This window comes from Pipistrellus hanaki (genome assembly GCF_964339955.1).
Source record: "Pipistrellus hanaki genome assembly, chromosome: 4".
Taxonomy (NCBI): domain Eukaryota; kingdom Metazoa; phylum Chordata; class Mammalia; order Chiroptera; family Vespertilionidae; genus Pipistrellus; species Pipistrellus hanaki.
The window spans coordinates 72870254-72889091 of record NC_140506.1 but is presented as its reverse complement, the minus strand read 5'-3'; the positions used below and the strand labels follow the sequence as shown (position 1 = coordinate 72889091).

The 18838-nt window shown below is 44.4% G+C and overlaps 1 protein-coding gene and 1 pseudogene across 3 annotated transcripts in view; one reads left to right on the top strand and one right to left on the bottom strand.

The window, feature by feature from the left end:
- Window positions 1-586: 586 nt before the first annotated feature.
- LOC311621740 lies at window positions 587-3172 on the top strand (annotated as a pseudogene). Its single transcript has 3 exons — window positions 587-666; window positions 1005-1030; window positions 3082-3172. The product of its transcript is annotated as an uncharacterized misc_RNA (transcript).
- Window positions 3173-10704: 7532 nt separating this feature from the next.
- Window positions 10705-18838, bottom strand: part of HIP1 (huntingtin interacting protein 1) — a 139238-nt gene continuing 131104 nt past the window's right edge. For both annotated transcript variants that reach the window (XM_084881508.1, XM_084881509.1), the window contains exons 26-32: window positions 18497-18597; window positions 18143-18248; window positions 17274-17397; window positions 16778-16839; window positions 15953-16061; window positions 15000-15078; window positions 10705-14633 (exon numbers count right to left, since the gene is read on the bottom strand). In XM_084881508.1, the coding sequence (XP_084737634.1) occupies window positions 15029-15078; window positions 15953-16061; window positions 16778-16839; window positions 17274-17397; window positions 18143-18248; window positions 18497-18597 (552 nt within the window). In that variant the 3' untranslated portion in view covers window positions 10705-14633; window positions 15000-15028. The remainder of the gene's footprint in view (window positions 14634-14999; window positions 15079-15952; window positions 16062-16777; window positions 16840-17273; window positions 17398-18142; window positions 18249-18496; window positions 18598-18838) is intronic.

Sequence of the window (18838 nt, the reverse complement as noted above, 5' to 3'; positions counted from 1 at the left end):
AGGAGCTGACTGATGTCATTCTATGAGCGATGTCATAGAAACCCTGTCCTCCAAAATTTGGGGTTACATATTTTGGTCAGTCTTAAGGATCCTTGAGGATTAGCATAGTTGCTTGCCTTGCACTTGATCCTCTCATCAGCATCGGCTTCCTGAGGAGAAATCAATCAGTGACTTCACAAAAACAAGGAATATACTTTGCCACTGCCATTAGGGGAGATGGGCCACCACTAGCTGATTCCTGTATCCTAATGCAGAATCTGTCACCAGAAAAGGAACAGGTTTACCAGTTCTAGATCACCAAGCAGTTTCACACATAAACCCTCTAGCAAGCTTAAAAATAATTCGGCCCAACTCAGAGGAAGTGGAATTGCTCCTGTTGCACAAAGATGTCTAGAAATGAAATCCACGTGCAGGAAAGTATCCTGTCTGACACATCCTATAATGAAGAACAACAAAAAACAACTCTGAATGTCCTGAGTTAACTGCCAGATCATCCACAAAGCTAATCAAAACCTGGATAAGAAGTTTGATGTTACTAATGAAAAGGTTTCAAAAATATACTTTTTTGTGTGTGTGTGCTAAATCAATGTGGCAAAACCACCCACTTGGATATGCGTACAAAAAAATTATAATTGCCTGCTTTCTAGAAAGATCAAATTGCAGAAAGTGAAGAGGGAGCCTCTTCCTTCTTCATTGTCTTACCCTGAAAATGAGAGCCCAATATGCCAATAGAAAGGCCAGAAAATGATTCCCAGAGCAACCCTCTGGAAACATCTTACCAGTCAGAGGATTCCCAGGACAGGATCAGGAGTTACTCTACCAGGAGCAGAGCCTTGCCTCAACCAGAGTCCCATGATTCGTTCCATTTTCACACTCATATCAGTCATATTACAGAGCCAATGATCCAGTGCAGGGCTCCTCTTCCATGCCTTGCTTTGCCAGCCCAGGGGCTGGCAGCAACAGTATCTTCTCAGTTGCCTGAGCTTCCACATTGGCACCTACAGCCGTACTGGGCCAAGACAGAGCCAGTGTAGCACACAACCCTGAGATGATGGCTTACCCAACTTTGCTGGAAAAGAAGAACCCCAGCCATATGACCTCATCTCTGCATCCTGGCTGGCTTTACTATAAGTTTGTCAGTTGGTACTGACCCAGGTTTACTAAAACAAAACTTCTCTGATGACCCATCAACTTGATCTGTAGAGGAAGTGATCCTATTTCTGAAACATAGATCCTCAGACACTTAATCCCCCTCATGGACCTCTTCAGGCAACATGACATTTGATGGGAAAGCTCTGCCACTACTTAAGAAAAGAGTGACATTATCCTATATAATAAAGAGGTAATATGCAAATTGACGCTCACGCCATAACGCCATCACAAGATGGCTGCCCTGCCTAGCCCCTCCTCTGGCCCCACCCCTGATCAGCCTCTCCTACCCCCACAGCCCCTCACCCAGGCTGGCCACACCCCCATGCTTTCCCAGGGCTGGGGGTACCCCAGGCAGGCTGCAGGCACAGTGTTGGTCAGAGTCAAAGGTCCTGGCTGTCCCTGGCCTAGAGAGACCATAAAACCTCAGCAGTGACCAAAGACCAAGACCGAGTGGAAAGATCCCTGCCGGCGCTTATGGCTCAAAGTGCCAGGAGGAGGCAGAGCGTCTTGAACCTGCAACCCTACCGTCTGCACACAAGCCTTGGAGCACACCACACCAGTGGCAACTGTGGGTGAAAGGGGGAGAGCAAGGAGCTGGGGTGCAGAGCTGGGAGGGGCCTAGAGTCTTTGGGAGCAGCCCACCTGTCAAGGTTGCTGTGACCTGCACGCTTGGGCTTGCTCAAAGTCCCTGGTCAGTTCTGCCACTTGCCTTCCAGCGTGGCTAGCCCTGGGCTGGCTGGCGTTTCACTCAGAGAACCAGCTGTCACTGGGCTCAGTTAAATAAGAGAAATGAAAGAGCCGAGAGTAAATATCCTCCAATCCCTTTCTATGCCCCTGGGTGAGGAGGGATGGGTATGGGGGTAACTGAAAATTGCTGCTTTGCATTTTATAATGAAAAGACTCCTGCTTTGTAGAGAGGAGAGCTGATTCATTTCCAGCAACACCTGGCGTGTCCTCTGCCCCAGCCCTGAAGCCTGACAGCACCTAGCAAAGGTGTGTCCGCACAGCCATGCTGGCCTGGCTCCTGGAATGTTGGGAGCAAGTTTGAGCTGCATGCATTAAAAATAAAAAAGGCAAAGATAGAAAACACCTCTTTGAACTGGCACCATAAAATGCACATTACAGCATCTGATTTTGTCTTTGGTGTTGATTTTGAGGCAGAACACAAATAGGTTCATGGGAAAAGCAGAAAAAAAAAAAAAAAGAAAGAAAGAAAGAAAGAAAAAAGAAAAGAGAGAGGATTCTGCTGTCCACAGCCTGAACATTTGTGTGTGTGTGTGTGGTTATTCAGGCTAGTATATGCCATTTAAACCACTTTATGGCATTAGGTAATGAGCTAATGCTTCCTCTATTAAGAGCAAGCAGCAGTGCCTTTCATATGAGTCACATACATTTAATCCATTCAAATGGAGCACACTGAGTGGAGAGAATGGTATGTGTCATTATACAAAGAACTTGGCATTATGATGCTGTCTGGCTGAAGATCTTATTTATTTTGCAATTTAGAGAATGTAGACAAATCAGGCATTGACAATGAATGTGCATGCTTAAATGCATGACTTTATTTTCATCTGTAATGACCAAACGACTGGTCACCAGGAGGTGCATTGACGGGTCCCACTGTGCTTCGGGACTGGGGTCTCGAGGCACCGCGGGTCTGGGTGAGGCTACATAGCCTGGGCTAGGACAGGGGGACCTGAGGCCGTGCCCCTTGCCCCAGCGCCAGGACAGGAGGCAGAGTCCCTGGTTTGATGGGGGTGGGCCAGCCGGGTCTTGGTGTTACCCAATGGGGGTGGGGCTGGCCGGACACTTCTATTATAGAGAAAGGGAAAATAGCAATATTTTTTTTTCTTTTTGCAAATAGCAATATTAAAATATTTCCTCTAATTCCCTTTTAATGCGCATGAATTTCATGCATCGGGCCATTAGTGATGAAGTATATGGGCTTAAGCCTGGGACAAATCTGAAGTTATGCCACTACATCGAAAAGCTTAAAGGAGAAAAATACGTTGACATTTGAAAAATATTTGTGTAGATTTATTTTTTAAATATGTTTTTATTGATTTCAGAGAGGAAGGGAGAGGGAGATAGAAACATTAATGATGAGCCGGGACCGGTTTGGCTCAATGGGTATAGCGTCGGCTTGGAGACTGAAGGGTCCAGGTTTGATTCCAGTCAGGGGCATGTGCCTTGCTTGTGGGCATATCCCCAGTAGGGGGTGTGCAAGAGGCAGCTGATCGATGACTCTCTCATCGATGTTTCTAACTCTCTATCTCTCTCCCTTCCTCTCTGTAAAAAATCAATAAAATATATTAAAAAAAAAAAAGAAAGAAACATTAATGATGAGAGGGAATCATTGATCAGCTGCCTCCTGCACATCCCCTAATGGGATCAAGCCCACAACCAAGGCATGTGCCCTTGACTGGAATCAAACTGGTTAGGGAAACATTTGTGTAGATTTAGATTGGACTTAATTCTGGGGAGAACAATGCCATTTTGTTGTAAAATCACTTTGCTGTCTTTAGAAATGTTTGTGTTATAGATAATATGTTATATCTAGAATTGCAGAACTACATCACAGTCCAGTCTACTTCTTTAGAAACTATTTCACATGTTAACATTAGCATATTCAAATTGGCAGCCTGTTTTTTGTTGTTTTCATTGTATAGTTTACAAATAGACTTCATGGAAGAAACAGAGAAACACCTTTGCTTTCGGTTAATATTTATATGTACAACCAAAACAGTTAAATCCCAAAGAGAAAGTATCAGGGATTGACAAGTTCTCTAATAAAATCCATGAGAAGTTTTCTTTAGAAGAGAATTTAAAGATACAACTATAGATATCATCTTTCTCAAATAGTTTATGTCTGTTACTACAGTGTTCTATTCTTGTTCTACCAGTTTCCTGAAATGGAATAATCATATAAGTTATTTTTCTTTTTGTTATTATTTATTTAAATGCTGTATTTGCCCTATTTAAAGAAAAAAGCAACCTTAAAAGCTTTCATGAAGTGTTCTTACCATTTTTTTTGATAAATTATAAAATAGATAGAATGGTTGTTTTATGCAATAGGTTTTATATTACAAGGTTGGTTTAGGTCGAGTCTGGTTATATTCTTTTATATTAAATACCTATTATTTAAAAATAATAAACTGATGAACAAAAAGATACAGAGACAGTAAAGCAACAAACAGACTGCATATAAGCAAAACCAATGGACGAAAAGCTCTGGGGGGAAGGGCATGTATGAAAAATTCACTGGAGGGGTTCAACAGCAGATTTGAGAAGTAAAAGGAAAGATCAGCAAACTTGATGACAGGTCCTTTGCAATTATCTAGTCAGAGGAGCAGAAAGGAAACTCAATGAAGAAATGGAACAGAGAGCCCTGTTAGAGCACTGTCTGGATATGCCAACGTTGTGGGTTCCATTTCCTCCTTAGGGTACATACAAGAATCAGCCAAAGAATGCATAAATAAGTGGAACATCAAATCAATATTTCTCTCTTTCTAAAAGAAAAAGTGACAACAGAAAGTAAATGCAACAGAGGCCGAAGGACCTGTAGAAAGGCAGTGAGAAGGCAAAGGACAGAATGATAGACAGCTTTATAGGGCCTGGCACCTCATAGAATGTTGGGGCAGAAGAGGTGGTTAAGAGTCCAATCTGACAGTTTCATGTTTTAGTGATTCTGGTAAATTTAGTGAGCACACAGAAGGCGAGAGACTGAGAGAGGAAGCATATATTATGACTTCAGATTTAGACAGAGTCAGAGGGGAAAATAACACACACACACACAAAACACATAATGCTGCCCTGCACAGTCCTAGAGCTTATAAGTCCTGTTAGAGGAGAGCAATTAGGAGCCATCTAAACAACCTTGATAATTGAGCAGATGGTGTAGTAGACCAACATCTGTTAGAAATGGGAAGAACAAAACCCAAACAGGGGCGTGTGCTGAGCTGAAGAGTAGAAACCAGGAAAGGAGCAGCAGGCAGAGAGGAGGGGTTGGATGTCATAGAAGGAGTGGCATCGCGGGACCCACGCATACAAGAGCACAGGAACCAAGGAAGGCGAAGAATGAACTCCTGGAGCTATGCTAAGCAACAAATACTGTGCACCACTACGTGGGGAACTGCGTTCATCACTTTATCTGAGTTGGAAGAAGCTGGTCACCAGCCCAGAAGTGACTGGGTGATGTGCGAGGCCTAGGCGGCCTAAGGGCGTGGAAAGGGCTTACCGGACTGCGACTCTGTATCTCCAGACTGTGGCCTGGCCACGGCCCAGCAACCAGGCAGTTTCAGCGGCCCGCAAGGCCCCAGTGTGAGCCGGCCCAGCCCGCTAGGCCGGACCTCCCTGGCCAGCCCGCCCGCCCGGAGCAGGTGGAAACCGCGTGGCTCTGATGATGTGCACCTCGCGCATCTAGCGTCACTGTGGGTGATCCTGCGAGAGACGCACAGGGAGCTGGTTGCTGGGCAACGAGGCGAGGCTGCTCCCCACTGCGGGTGGGACCCAGAGTCTGATCCAGGGTGGGAGGAACGCAGGGTGAGGCTCCGGCTCTCCTCCTTTGCCTCAAATACCTTCACCTGGAAGATCCAGCTCGATGGCTCCTCTCCATAGGAGGGTGCGGGTGGCGTTTGCTCAATCCCCGCACCCATGCTCCCTAGGGGAGCGAGTTCCTCCAGGCTCTGGCTCTTTGAGAGCCCACATCCCACCTCGCTCTGCCCCTTGCAAGTGCAAGGTTTTTTCCTGGGACACCACCACCTCCTCAACGAAACACCGCTGGAGATCTCCCGGTTGACTGTTTCGTTTTTTTTTTTTCCTCCTTTGTAAGTTACTCTGATCATAGTAGAGACTGCATGGAAAACGGAACATTTGGACAATCCAAACCCAACGGGCACTCCTCCCCCACCATTCCGTTGCTAAGGGGTTTCTCCCTTTCATCATCATTCTGTCACAAGGCCTGGCTCAAACTGAAGAGCTAACACATGTTCTAGTCTGAGCATGAAAGAAAAACCTTTTTTTGTGTGTGTGTATTTCAAACTCTGAAATTCCTCTCTTCTACTACAAGCTGATTCTGTCACCTCTCTTCCTCCTTCATTTATTGGAAATAGTTTACATTTCCTCCAGTTCTGTTTCGAGTACACTTTTCATCCTTTAACTCTAACCAAAAGCTCTCTGGGCTTCACTTTGGTACCCAAATTGCTTGGATATTATGACCAGTCATTTCAGTTTTCACCTCAGTGATTTTTAACTTTGCCCTTTTTGCCACTCTCCATGTTTTGCTAAAACAGGCAGTGTGTTTTCTCCAGTCTGGTTGCAGAAATTCCAAGCATGTGTGAAAAGCAAAGAACCATGCTATCACTCCTCCACAAACCCATGGAGCTCCTATTGCAGACTGGAAGTTCTTTTCCCCATTCCTGTGATCTTGCTGTCAAATTACAACATGTCTTCCAGACTCAATTCTGGTCTACTTTTAGTAAATGATCTCACCTACATATACTTTGCATCTGCATGTTTTGTATACATCTTTTAAGTAAAAATCTGAAATATGTTTGAAAATAACACAGGTATCAAATAATCCACCACTCAGAATAAACAAATACTGTCACATCTTTCAAACTTTCCCCCCAAATATTTTTAAATGAAAAAAGTATAGAAGGAAAAAAAAGTATTTTCCTCATTCCTTCTAAGTTCTCAACTAGGGACCCTATAACCAAAAAACAAATAAACATTAACAAGGGAAAAGCATACAAATTTAATAAGTTTTATGTGACATGGGAGCTTTCATAAGGGAATGACCCAAAGGAGCAGTTAAACCTGAGTAGATTTTTTTGCTAGGTTAGATGAAAAGTGGAGAGTTGTGGGAAAAAATGACAGTACAAAAAAGGGTGTGAGCTGAGTGTAATAAATTGGGGGAACAGCAAGGAATGCCCATTTGTTCAGATTCTTCTCCGCATCCCTCCTACTAGGAGATAAAGATGTTCCTTTTCTCCAGGGAGTATACTTCTTACATGAGGGTTTTATGACCTGCTTCAGGGGAAGGTCAGAAAGTCCTTCCAGTACATGTTGCTTCTCAGATTCCTTCAGCTTAAAATATTCAGTATGCTAGAGTATCAATATGTTAGGTAGCATGTCCTGAACCCTGTATCCCCAAGTTTCATAGTCCAGAAACTGAGCTGGTAGATTGTTCCATAACCCATCAACGACCCAGTCCCTCAGGCCTGGGACTAGGTCAGTCCAATAAAACCGCTGCATCTCATTTCAGGAGGCAGTGTTACAGGTGGGCCACCTATATGGTGTGAGCAATCAGGCATTTAATAAGAAGCATTAAAAAAAAAAAAAAAAGCATTTCTATGGAAACAAAAGAAAAAACAAAGGCTAATGATTAGAACAAACTATTCAGTTTTTTAGTTCAGAGGGTAAGTTGAGAAGATTTCTAGATGTTAGATGGCATGAGGCAGTGGCAATTTTTCTAGTTTTTAGTGTGAATGTCTCTGTTGATGTCAGCAGGTATTTTGGTAAACTTTCTGAGTGACCCACTCAGAAAGGCAGGAAGGGTGTCCATACATGAGCTATTAAGATGATTTCTCTGAAGTTTATATCAAGACACCCAGCTTCAATGTGAAGTACTTTGGGAAAAGGGCTATTTTATGTTTTTAGTGGTTTCAAGTCAGAAGAGTGGGAGAAAAAATTGGAAATGTTAGTTTGGAGAGTTGTAGCCAGATATTGGAGGAAACTAGAATAATTCAGGTTCCAGTCCAGTTTATAGGTAAATAATAAAACTTTAAAGACAATGAAAAGGCCTGGAACTTAATATCCACAATGTTGTACTATAATTATCCATTGAAACATATCTTTCTAGTACTATAATTATCCATTGAAACATATCTTTCTACTCACTGAAAGGTTTTAAGGGCCGAAACCGGTTTGGCTTAGTGGATAGAACATCGGCCTGCGGACTGAAAGGTCCCAGGTTTGATTCCAGACAAGGGCATGTACCTTGGTTGCGGGCACATCCCCTTCTAACTCTCTATCCCTCTCTCTTCCTCTCTGTAAAAAATCAATAAAGCCGAAACCGGATTGGCTCAATGGATAGAGTGTCGGTCTGCGGACTGAAAGGTCCCAGGTTCGATTCTAGTCAAGGGCATGTACATTGGTTGTGGGTGCATTCCCAGTGGGGGATGTGCAGGAGGCAGCTGGTCGATGATTATCATCCATGTTTCTAGCTCTCTATCCCTCTCCCTTCCTCTCTGTAAAAAATCAATAAAATATATATTTTTAAAATCGATAAAAATATATTTTTTAAAAAAGAGAAAGGTTTTAAGGAAGAGAGGGAGGGTGACAAGATCAGATATAACCTGGGGAGTGATTATTCTAGATGCAAAATGAGAATGGCTTGGCAGAGGGCAGAGCTGGGTTAGGTATAAGATTTAGGAGGCACCCTAGCCTGTGTGGCTCAGTTGGAGTATCGTCCTGTACACCAAAATGTCTCGGGTTTGATTCCTGGTCAGGGCACATACCCAGGTTGCAGGTTCAATCCCAGGTTGGGGCACCTGTCGGAGGCAACTGGTCAATGCTTCTTTCTCATGTTGATGGTTTTCTCTATTCTTTCTGTACTCTCCAAAATTCAATGAACATGTAGTCAGATGAGGATCAAAACAAAACAAAAAACAAAACAAACAAAAAAAATGATTTAGGTGGCCACTGAGGCTGTTTAGATGAGAGGTGATAGCTGATGTTATATCACACCCCTGCTTAAAATCCCGAGCATCAAGCCCCAAATCCTTCAAGTGGCATTCAAGGTCTCCTACAATTTGGTTCTTACATCAGTCACCCATACTGATAGGGGCTTCTGTCATCCTTCAATGTGCCAAACTCTTTCACTGCTGTTAGCTTTGCCTGGAGTATATTCGTCACCTCCCCTTCTCCCCTCCAACTTTTACTTAATCTTCAGTTCAGCATAAGTGTCATTCCTCATGGAAGCTTCCCTGCCCTCCTTGAATGTACTAGTTCCCTTGCCATGTCCTCCTTTGCCCGCAATCTTTGGGTCATGCCTTCCTTATACTTATTCAGTGCCAGTTGCCCCACCAGATTGCATGTTCTGAAAGGGTGGATGGATGTGTCCCTGGCATTGTATCCCTTGTGCTTTAAACTCAGTAGACAGTGAATAAGAATTTGTGGGAAGAATGATTGAATTCACAACTCAAGGAATTTGCTTCAGTATACCTCTCATTTGTGTCATAGTTCAGTTCCTATCCTTTTTCTTTTTAGCCTCAAAGCATTCTAAAAAAGAATATATATATATATATATATATATATATATATATATATATATATATATATATATATGTCTGAAAGGAAAGGGAGAGATAGAAACATCAAGGATGAGAATTATTTGTCAGCTGCCTCCTGAACACCCCACACTGAGGATTGAGCCCACAACCCAGGCTTGTGCCTTGACTGGGAATTGAACCATGACCTGGTCGATGCTCAACCACTGAAGCCATGCCAGCTGGGCAACGTCAAAGCATTCTTCTTACATCTTTATCCTTAAAAACACCTCCTTTGATAATCATTGCTTTCTAAAATTATTGCCTGATTTCTCTTTCCTTTGAATACTGCTTAATTTCTTAAAATAGTATTTTATTCCTTTCATGTGTATGTGTCTTGTCTTCCTTCCAAGCTTGGAATATCCTTAAAGGGACCATACCTGGGTTGTTTTTCTTTCCTATAGTCTCTTGTGTACAGTAAAATTCACACTTGATCTGCCAAGAGCTGTGACCAAGTGCCCAGTCTATCAGTGGTGCATCAAATGGAGCAGGCTCACCTTTGCATCCTCCTGCAGGGAGAAGAGTCCAATGATAGGGAAGTGTTCCTCATCTTCTGTCTCTCTCCAGGTCGCCTTCCCCAATGGATAGCCTCAACACTATTTTCCTTCCTTTTCTAGGTTCTATGACCTACTTACTCAATAGCTTCTGATTACTTGCTTCATTCTCTGCTTACTGTGTCATTTGGGCAATTATCCTGCCTACCAACCCCAGGCCTTCCCCATCTCCCTCCCTCCCTGTAGATCCCCTCGGCAAGCATGAGGTAGCAGACAATCCTGCCAGGGAAAGTCACCATGCAACCAGCCCCATTCTATCAGGTCCCTCTGAAAATCCTCTGGTAACTAGCTGGCTGGCTGGTCCCCGAGCAGAATTCGTCTCATCCAATGTTAAGGCAGCAGTTTACTTATGCATCTTAAAAATGGAGAAGGGTGTACCCATAGCCTCAGACCCCAGGTTTTAGGCAAAGACCTGGTCTTCTAGATAAATTATACTACTGACCAGTTTGATCATTTTCAGGGACAGGAGTGTACATAGAGGTCAGATGTCTAACATGTACAAACTAGAGTTTCTTTACAACAAAGGAAATGCAGTTCCATGCTTCAGAAAATGGGGACATATTCCTAGAGCTTAAGTGGATTAAATGAACCCCAGGATATATAATAAATGTAGGCCTTTAACTGGAACCTCAGACCTCAAAACCACTTTGGTCAGTTATCAAAACTACTTTTCATTGCCAGGTTGAAATATTTATTTGAAAAATTGGAAACACAGATGCAATGTATTATACAAAGAAAGGTCTTAATACCATAATAAAAGTATTATTGGAAGGGAACAAAAGCCAATGGCTACCTGCCCTGGGAAGGTAGGCACTCAGTGAAAAATGAAATTCATTTATAGGAACTATTCTAGTGGAAAACTGGGGAAAAGGTTAAAAACAGAAAAGAAAAACAATCCCAACTCCATCCCTGCAAACCTAAGTGTGAAAGAGTTATAAGTTCGAGACAACTGTGTTATCACCAAGATTTACCTGAACCCCCTCGGTTTGTCCCTATGGAATACTAGCTTAATTTAGGGCCTTCAAACCCGAGGTAGTTGAGGGTCACCTGAAAGACACGTCTGAAAATTATCTACTCTCAGAATCGGACCAAATAGCATCTAAGCAATTGTTTCGTGCTGCTTTGGCTCCTGGGGTAGGAAGGCTGGGCCACCACTGTTAGCTGTTGATCCCTATTTGGTCTGGACCTGGGAGACGAAGGACTTGAACAGCAGAGAGCTCGCCAGTTTGCTGTGTTGGCGGCGGCGCGCAGGCCTGTGGTGGTGGTCTATGCTACAGGCAGTGCAGTCTCCGGAGGATGGAGAATGGCAGAGAGAGGGCAAAGCCGATTTGATTGGAAGGCCAGTGGCAGGATTAAAGGCTTTTGTTGGCAGGAGGGATTTCCAGAGACTTTGAAAGGTGGTAGAATGTAGCAAGAACTTTAGTTATTAAAGACCAGGGTAAGTGGAGCCAGAGGACCCCACTGGAGCAGCGATTTTCAACCTTTTCATCTCATGGCATACATAAACTACTAAAATTCTACAGCACACCAAAAAGACAATTGTTGCTGATCTGACAAAAAAAAAAAAAAGTATAATTTTGATTTACTAAAAAATGAATAGTAATTACCTACCCTTTTTGCTCCAAAGTGACTTAAAAAAAAAAAAAATCAGGTATTTATACTTACTTGTATATAAGGATTTCTGGTACCAAGAATTAACCAATCGGATACAACCTTATTATGCAATGTGACCAATAAGATGCAACTCTGTTATATGACTTATATATTTATGGTTCAAGATGGGGCATTCACACTGGATGTCTATTTTCATTTATTTGACAACCTAAGGGAAAGAGGTCAGTGCCCCTGACTAAATAGTCAGGTACTGCATGTTTTAAAATTATGCACATTGGTTCAAAATCGCTGCTCTCGACTAAGAAGTGAGTATGTCCTGGGTACAAACTCAGAACCAGCTCCTCTTAACGAGGCCAAACCAAGTAAACAACTTGCACTTGTGACTCCCTGGGACCTGGTGTCTGATTCAGCAGCTCAAACACTTCCAAGAAAGGATGCCCTGGACAGTGTTTGGTTCTTCCAGCCACAGGGCTGAGGTCTCATATTTAGGTGGGATCCTAAGGATCAATCTCAATTATAGTCCAATTTAAACTTCTTGTTCAGATATAAATACTAGTAACCCCACAAACAGTTTTACTTTTTCCTTATTTATATACTCACCCTTATTCTAATGGTATATGGTATTAGAGCACCGTATTACAAGACTGCATAACAGATTCGGCCGCATTTTAACCTCCTAAGCCATTATTTTGTTGTTGTCCTCTCTTGTCATGACCCATTTACACTGACCCATGAGACTCCAGTCACTAAAGGATGCTCAGTAACTAATTTAAAAGGCTGTGAGGTTCATTTTTAGCCTTAGGATATGGTTTTCATCAGGTACTTCACACCAAGTACCACACACTCATTTTTAGAAGTAACGAGATGAGCCAATTTGATTTTGGCTGGAGAATGGACTAGCTTCTAATTTGAGCAATGATGAAGTAATTATCTGACAGGTATCGCCTCCTGTGAAACTGAGTCTGTGCTCCTGTTTAAGTGCTTTCTTAATGGTTTTATTACTGGTTAAGCCCATGAAATTTTAAAAATTACCGCGGTGCCCTGACCAATGTGGCTGTTGGTTGGAGCATTGTCTCATATACTGAAAGGTGGTGGGTTTGATTCCTGTTCAGGGTGTATGCAAGAGGTGGCCAGTGTTTCTCTCTAAAATCAATTAACATATCCTCAGATGAGGATTAACAACAACAAATTACTGTGGCTTCTTTTTAGAGGGAGTATTTTTCAGTCCTAATCTGCTCCAATGTACTAGATTTTCCCCTCCACTGGTAATTTGGAGCACAAATGTTTGGCTGAAATTCTGGAAATGAAGACCAGCCACCTTTGGAAATATTGACCCACCTTGAGAACACACTGATTGGCTTAATTGGCAATTAAGTGGGCTAGGGATGCCACACACCACTCCTTCTGAGCCTTGGATGGAAAAGCACTGAGCACAAAGAAGCATTAAACACAAGCACGCGATTTCTACTGCTGAACCCTCTTTTTAGCCCAGTGTGGAGATTACACATCTGCATCTCATAATTTGAGTTCAAGGGAGACAGAATTTTGAATGCCCTACTCAGAAATGCACAGAGACGGAGTCTGGGGGGTGTACAGGAAGGAAGGAGGTTGGTTCACAGTGATCAAACAGGAGTCTCACAACCTGTCACGTAGCCACACTTACAATGTTCCTTTGGGACGGGTCCTGGGAAGTGCTTGTTGGCTACTACCTAGGAGTTGCTATGGATAAGGAAGACACAGTCCAAGATCAGAAGGTCACTTAAATGCTGGGGTCCGGCTGGAGGTGGGGAAGTGCTGTCTGACTGCCCATCTCCACGAGGCTGTTAAGGTGCCCTCATCCTGTCCACAGGGCATCGAGGGCCTGGGACGTGTGTTGGGAAGGGGTCAGAGCCAGTGTTCCCCCTCTTTGTTTTCCCTGCCCTGGATGCTCTGTGGAACCTTGCTCGCTTTGTGATCCAAGCTGGTTACAGATGGGGATGGCATCCCGGCCTTGCTTCCAGTTCTTCAAGACTGATGTTTAGGGCAGAAATACAAGCCTTGCCATAGTCACACCCGAAATCCTGATTGCTCCAAGTGTCTTTCTGTTGGCTGCTGCTGCTGCTGCTGCTGCTTAACGGAGGTTAGTAATAAATATTAAAGGTACCAAACCAAGCACAGGGTTCTTTCCTACCGGGAGCAAGTTTGCCTGATTTTCTGGGTCTGTCAATTAGGTAGAACATGGAACTATCTTTTTCAGATTCAAGAGGATACCAAGGCAGGCAGACATTTGGAGAAAAGAATTGAAAACCTCTCCCAAGCTCCCTCTCAGGGCCCTGCCTGGATCTGAAGGGAGGCGCCAAGGAACATTCATTCTGGCAAAAAGAGGTGTGGCTTTCTCACCAGTTCCATCCAAGCATGCGATAAGGTTTTCCAGCCCGGTCACAAGGAATTCCCAAGGAAGGTGTCTCCTGAAGACCTGGGCCGGTTGCACCCTTCCTCTCTCTGTGGCCCTCTCACTTAGGAAGGTGGCAGAGGGTTTCAACTGGGCTCCAGCGTTAGGAGGGAAAGGCACTCCCTCCACTTCTGCCTTTGGAGGAAAGCTGTGGCTCAGCAGCTCCACCCGACCCTGGGAAGTGGCCTTGAGTCCCACCCTCAGCAGGACACAAGCGTGGAGGCTGATGGGGAGCACCAAGGTAAAGCCTGAGCAGCACCATCGCTGTTGACTGCTGTGGTCGGGGGCTCCGAGGAGCTCAGAGCTTCAGAGCGGTTCCCTTTGGGAGAGTTGGCTATGTGAGTGAAACTTGAAAAAAGAAACCCCCAAACCCAACCAACCACCATAAGAAGCAGTGGGAATCCACGGAACTGCCAACAGAGGGGACATTCTCAGCCAGGACACTCCTGCTGTTCTTCCGGCTCTGTGCACAGACTCGGGGTAGTGTCCTGGTTTGGAATCCACCAGCCCTCTGATGCTCACAAGTTTGTGCAAGTGATGAAACTGAAAAGACTGAGAAAGAAAACAGAAGAGAAAAAGCATAAGATCTTCCCTCTCCAGGCTCTCAACCATTAACAACCACAGCCCCTCGGACAAGGACACTGATTGTTTGGGGCTAAAATAGCGGGCAGGACTGGGAGGGAGGTCCTCTCTGTGGGGGTGGGCCTGTTCCCCGTCCTCTCTGGACACCAGGGAGGCGGGGAAGAACACGGATCACGGGTTCCAGCACAAAGGGGGTCACTGTGGAGGAGTCTTTGGAAGGCCATGCAGGTCCTCAGCCCTGGACAATGGGAGCGGTGTGGCTGCCACTGTGACTCCGAGGGTTTAGTCTGTGGCTGGGGAATAACATGCACACATAAACAGGCAACAAAGATTTACACTGTGACGTGTGGGGCACCAGGGCGGCTCTATTCTTTCTCGGTTACTTCTTGCAGTGCAGGTGGAGATGCTTCTGTTTCTAAAAGACAGGAACAGCCAGTCATGTTTCACAGCCCTTCATGCACGTGTTCTGTTAATCAAAACTGCCACCATGTTGGACTCTAAAGTACAGTATCAGGTTGAGAACCGCTAGCAGGGTCGCCTAAGACCATCAGAAAACACAGATATTTACATTATAATTCATAAAACAATAGCAAAATTACAGTTATGAAGTAGCAACGAAAATAATTTTATGGCTGGGGGTCACCACAACATGAAGAACTGTATTAAAGGGTCGCGGCATTAGGAAGGTTGAGAACCACTACTCTAGGCAGTCAGGACCTGGTAATTCATTTGCCCTGTCTGCTGGATCTTCACTGACCACTATTCAACTCTAGGCTGGCCAGAGACTGGACTCCTGGGGCGCAAACCAGGCTAATTCCTGGAAGGAAATGGTGGTGAGTGACCACTCCACCGGTCACCGTTAAGGTCTTAAAAGGTGCAACAGCCGAAACAGGTTTGGCTCAGTGGATAGAGCGTCGGCCTGGGTTCGATTCCAGTCAAGGGCATGTACCTTGGTTGTGGGCACATCCCCAGTGGGGGATGTGCAGGAGGCAGCTGGTCGATGTTTCTCTCTCATTGATGTTTCTAGCTCTCTATCCCTCTCCCTTCCTCTCTGTAATAAATCAATAAAATATATTAAAAAAAAAAAAAAAGGTGACAACAAAAGCTTTCAATTCACAATTTATGTTTTGGGCTTTTAGATTGTTTTCAACTGAAAACATGCTCTGTGAGGATAGAGAAGGAGAAAGTCACTGACCAATGGGCTCCTCATTCTGTCAGAGTCCAGGGGAAAGCCCTTCTCACACAGCTCCCCCTTCACTGCAGGCTAATGCCGGTCCTCAGCGGCTTACCTTCTTCCCAGCCCTCAGCAACACCAGCAAGATCGTAGTGCTTTTTTCGAAGCTCCCCCAGTTTTTGACGTTCCTTCTGCAGTTCATTTTCCAGCTCTAGCACCCTAACCTGTGGGGAAAGTGGAATTTTCTTTTGAGCAGTGACCTGAAAATTGACTTATTTTGACTTAAGCCCTTTTCTCCATCTTCCAGTTTTCTTCCATATTACTCTATAGTTTACCCAGTTCTCAATTCCAATCTCGTCTCTGTTCTCATTTCCTCTCATTCATCCATCTATTCCATCTATCTTTTCCCCGGAACCCTCTACTAGAAATGTATGATGCTTTATAGCACAAATGCCTGAATGGGAGTAGGACTTAAGTTCCTCTGATAAATCGCTACCTCAAAACAACTAACGTCTGGCATATCTGTATTGTGTTCCAATCTAATCATAACCCTTCAATTCTAGTTCCTTGGAAGTTCAGGCAGGAACTAATAATGATAGTTCTGGCATCTTGGAGGGGTTGGTACAACTTAGAGTTATTATTGTACAGGCACACTCTCACTAAAGGAGAGGTTGGCTCTGGCTCTTCTTCCGCTCATTAATTCTAGTTATTAATTTAAGAGGGGTTTGCTGAGCACCCATATGTAACCCAGGCTCAGTTGTAGGTGCTGGAGACCCCCACTCTTTCTTTCAGCATCATTTACATTAATTCTTGGGCTAAATGGTACACCCGAGTTCATTCCCTCCCAAGTCTCTCGCTCACTGGCTTCTCACCATGGGAATATTTGGGGTTGACACCATATGCAGTAGAGACTGCCTAACCTTAGAGATGGAGTTCCTACCTGGGAATCCATCTCCTGGCGTTTGATCTGAGTCAATGTCATGCCTGAGAAGTCCATGTTGTCTGCAAGGATGGAAATGAGAAGTTCTTGTCAAATAAGACCCCTGGCTGACCCTTGTCTGGGAGGTGGCCAATGCCAGTGTTCTGCTGAAATGTTTGGTTTGCCTTTTATCAACACACAGGTGCACATTGTAAGGGATGGAGACAGTGACAGGGTAACCAGAACTCCACCCCCTGGACAACTAGGCGTATAGAGGCATTTCTTTGAAATCAGAGAAATGACTAAGTGGAAAATCTACCTAAAGGTGTGTCACTATAGTGAAATAAATAGGATGCTCACATGGTGTCCCCTCTTATGAGAAAATAAGTATTGATGTGAAAGATGAAAAGTAAGAGAGAATTTAGAAACAGAACTGTGAGAAATTGGGATCATGGAGAAGACCGTAAAGAACAGCTATACCGGATGGATAAAAAAAGCATTGCTTCTGAAAGGCTACCTGTTTCCTCAATCTGTGATTTGCCAGAAATGGTTGAGGCCACGACCGCGGCGGTGGCCTGGTTCACCCCGCGAGAGGCTTGCTGCAGCTGGGCCAGGTTTGGGCTATCCTTACTAGCTTTCACCTGCCGGAACCAAGCATATTTAGGTTCACATAACATAGAGTGGTGGCAAGGACGGAGTCAGAAGTTGGATTGATGGTTCTTGATGAATATATCTGATCCACTACAGTTACCAACCAGCTTCTCAAAAATCATTGCCTGTGGAGTCAACTGCTGGCATATCTTTAATGTAAAAGGTGCTTCCTGGCTTATTTGCTTGGTGGTCTCAAACTCGAGCTTTATCAGGTATTTTAATGAAACGCTCCATTTGTGAAAATCAATTTGGGATAGCAATAAATAAGGATGATTAAAAAATACTCCCCGGGGTACTATAGAAATCACAGAAGGATACTGGTGACAAGCTTTGCATTAGGACTAGCTGGAGACTTGAGGAGAGGCAGACATTGATTGTGGAAGCTCTGTGCCATGCTGGACAAGCATCTGACTGCTCTGACTCATTCCTTATTTGAGTGCTCCTGGGATGCTATAGTTGCTTATCAGAGGTCGGCACAGTTGGGACCCTCAAAGGCCACTTGTAACAAAGGTGAAGGATGCCAAGAGGAGCACGTGGTTGGAAGGGCTCCTTGCTGACAGATGAAAGGCTTTTAGAGGGAGCGGTAGGGGACCTTGAGAGTCAGAATTTAAATTTGGGACCCAACCCTCCTGTACCCTGGAGGAATCATCTGCTCTTGAATCCAGCTTCAGGGTACAAGTATCTCTAACTGAGCCAGGCCTCACAGTGTCCCAGGGAGTCCTACACAGGTCCTACCTTGGATGCAGCCACAAGCTGGGCTGTGCTAGCAGCTATTTCATGGGAACACACCATTAGCTCCTCGAACTTCCCTTTGCCTTGTACCACCAGATCGGCTGCATCACTGACAGTCAGGAAAGGACAACATGGATTATGTCACTGTGGCAGTCACAGCTGCAACCCTTATGATCCCACCTCTAGACCAGCCCCTCACCCTGTCAGGCAGGGAGCACAGGAGACCCAGTCTCTCTTTTAAACTTTAGTCTTACTGACTTCCTTATCAACAGTGTATCTCCCCCCACTTAGTTGTTCTCCGGGGTGATCAATGGAATGGGGGTGGGGTGAGAAGCCTTGGGGCCCAAAGACACTTACACCATGACAGTGGCGCCCCAGCCCACAGCTTTGGAGGCTGAGATGAGTCCTTCTGTCCATCGAGAATTCTTGGCATAAAACTCTTTAGGAGATGCTGTGCCCTAGGAAAGTGAGAAATAATAGCTACCTTTTATTGAGTGCTTACTGTGTGCCAGGTGCTTTTATATATATGTTACCTCATATAAATTTTCACAGCCACTCTGAGAGGCAAGCATTATTATTCCCATTTTACAGAAAAGGAAAATAAAGTTTTGAGAGGCAAAAACACTTTTCCCAAGGTCATGCAGGAAATAAAGTAAATCCTAGGCTCTTCTGACTCCAAAACCCAAAAATAGAAATATA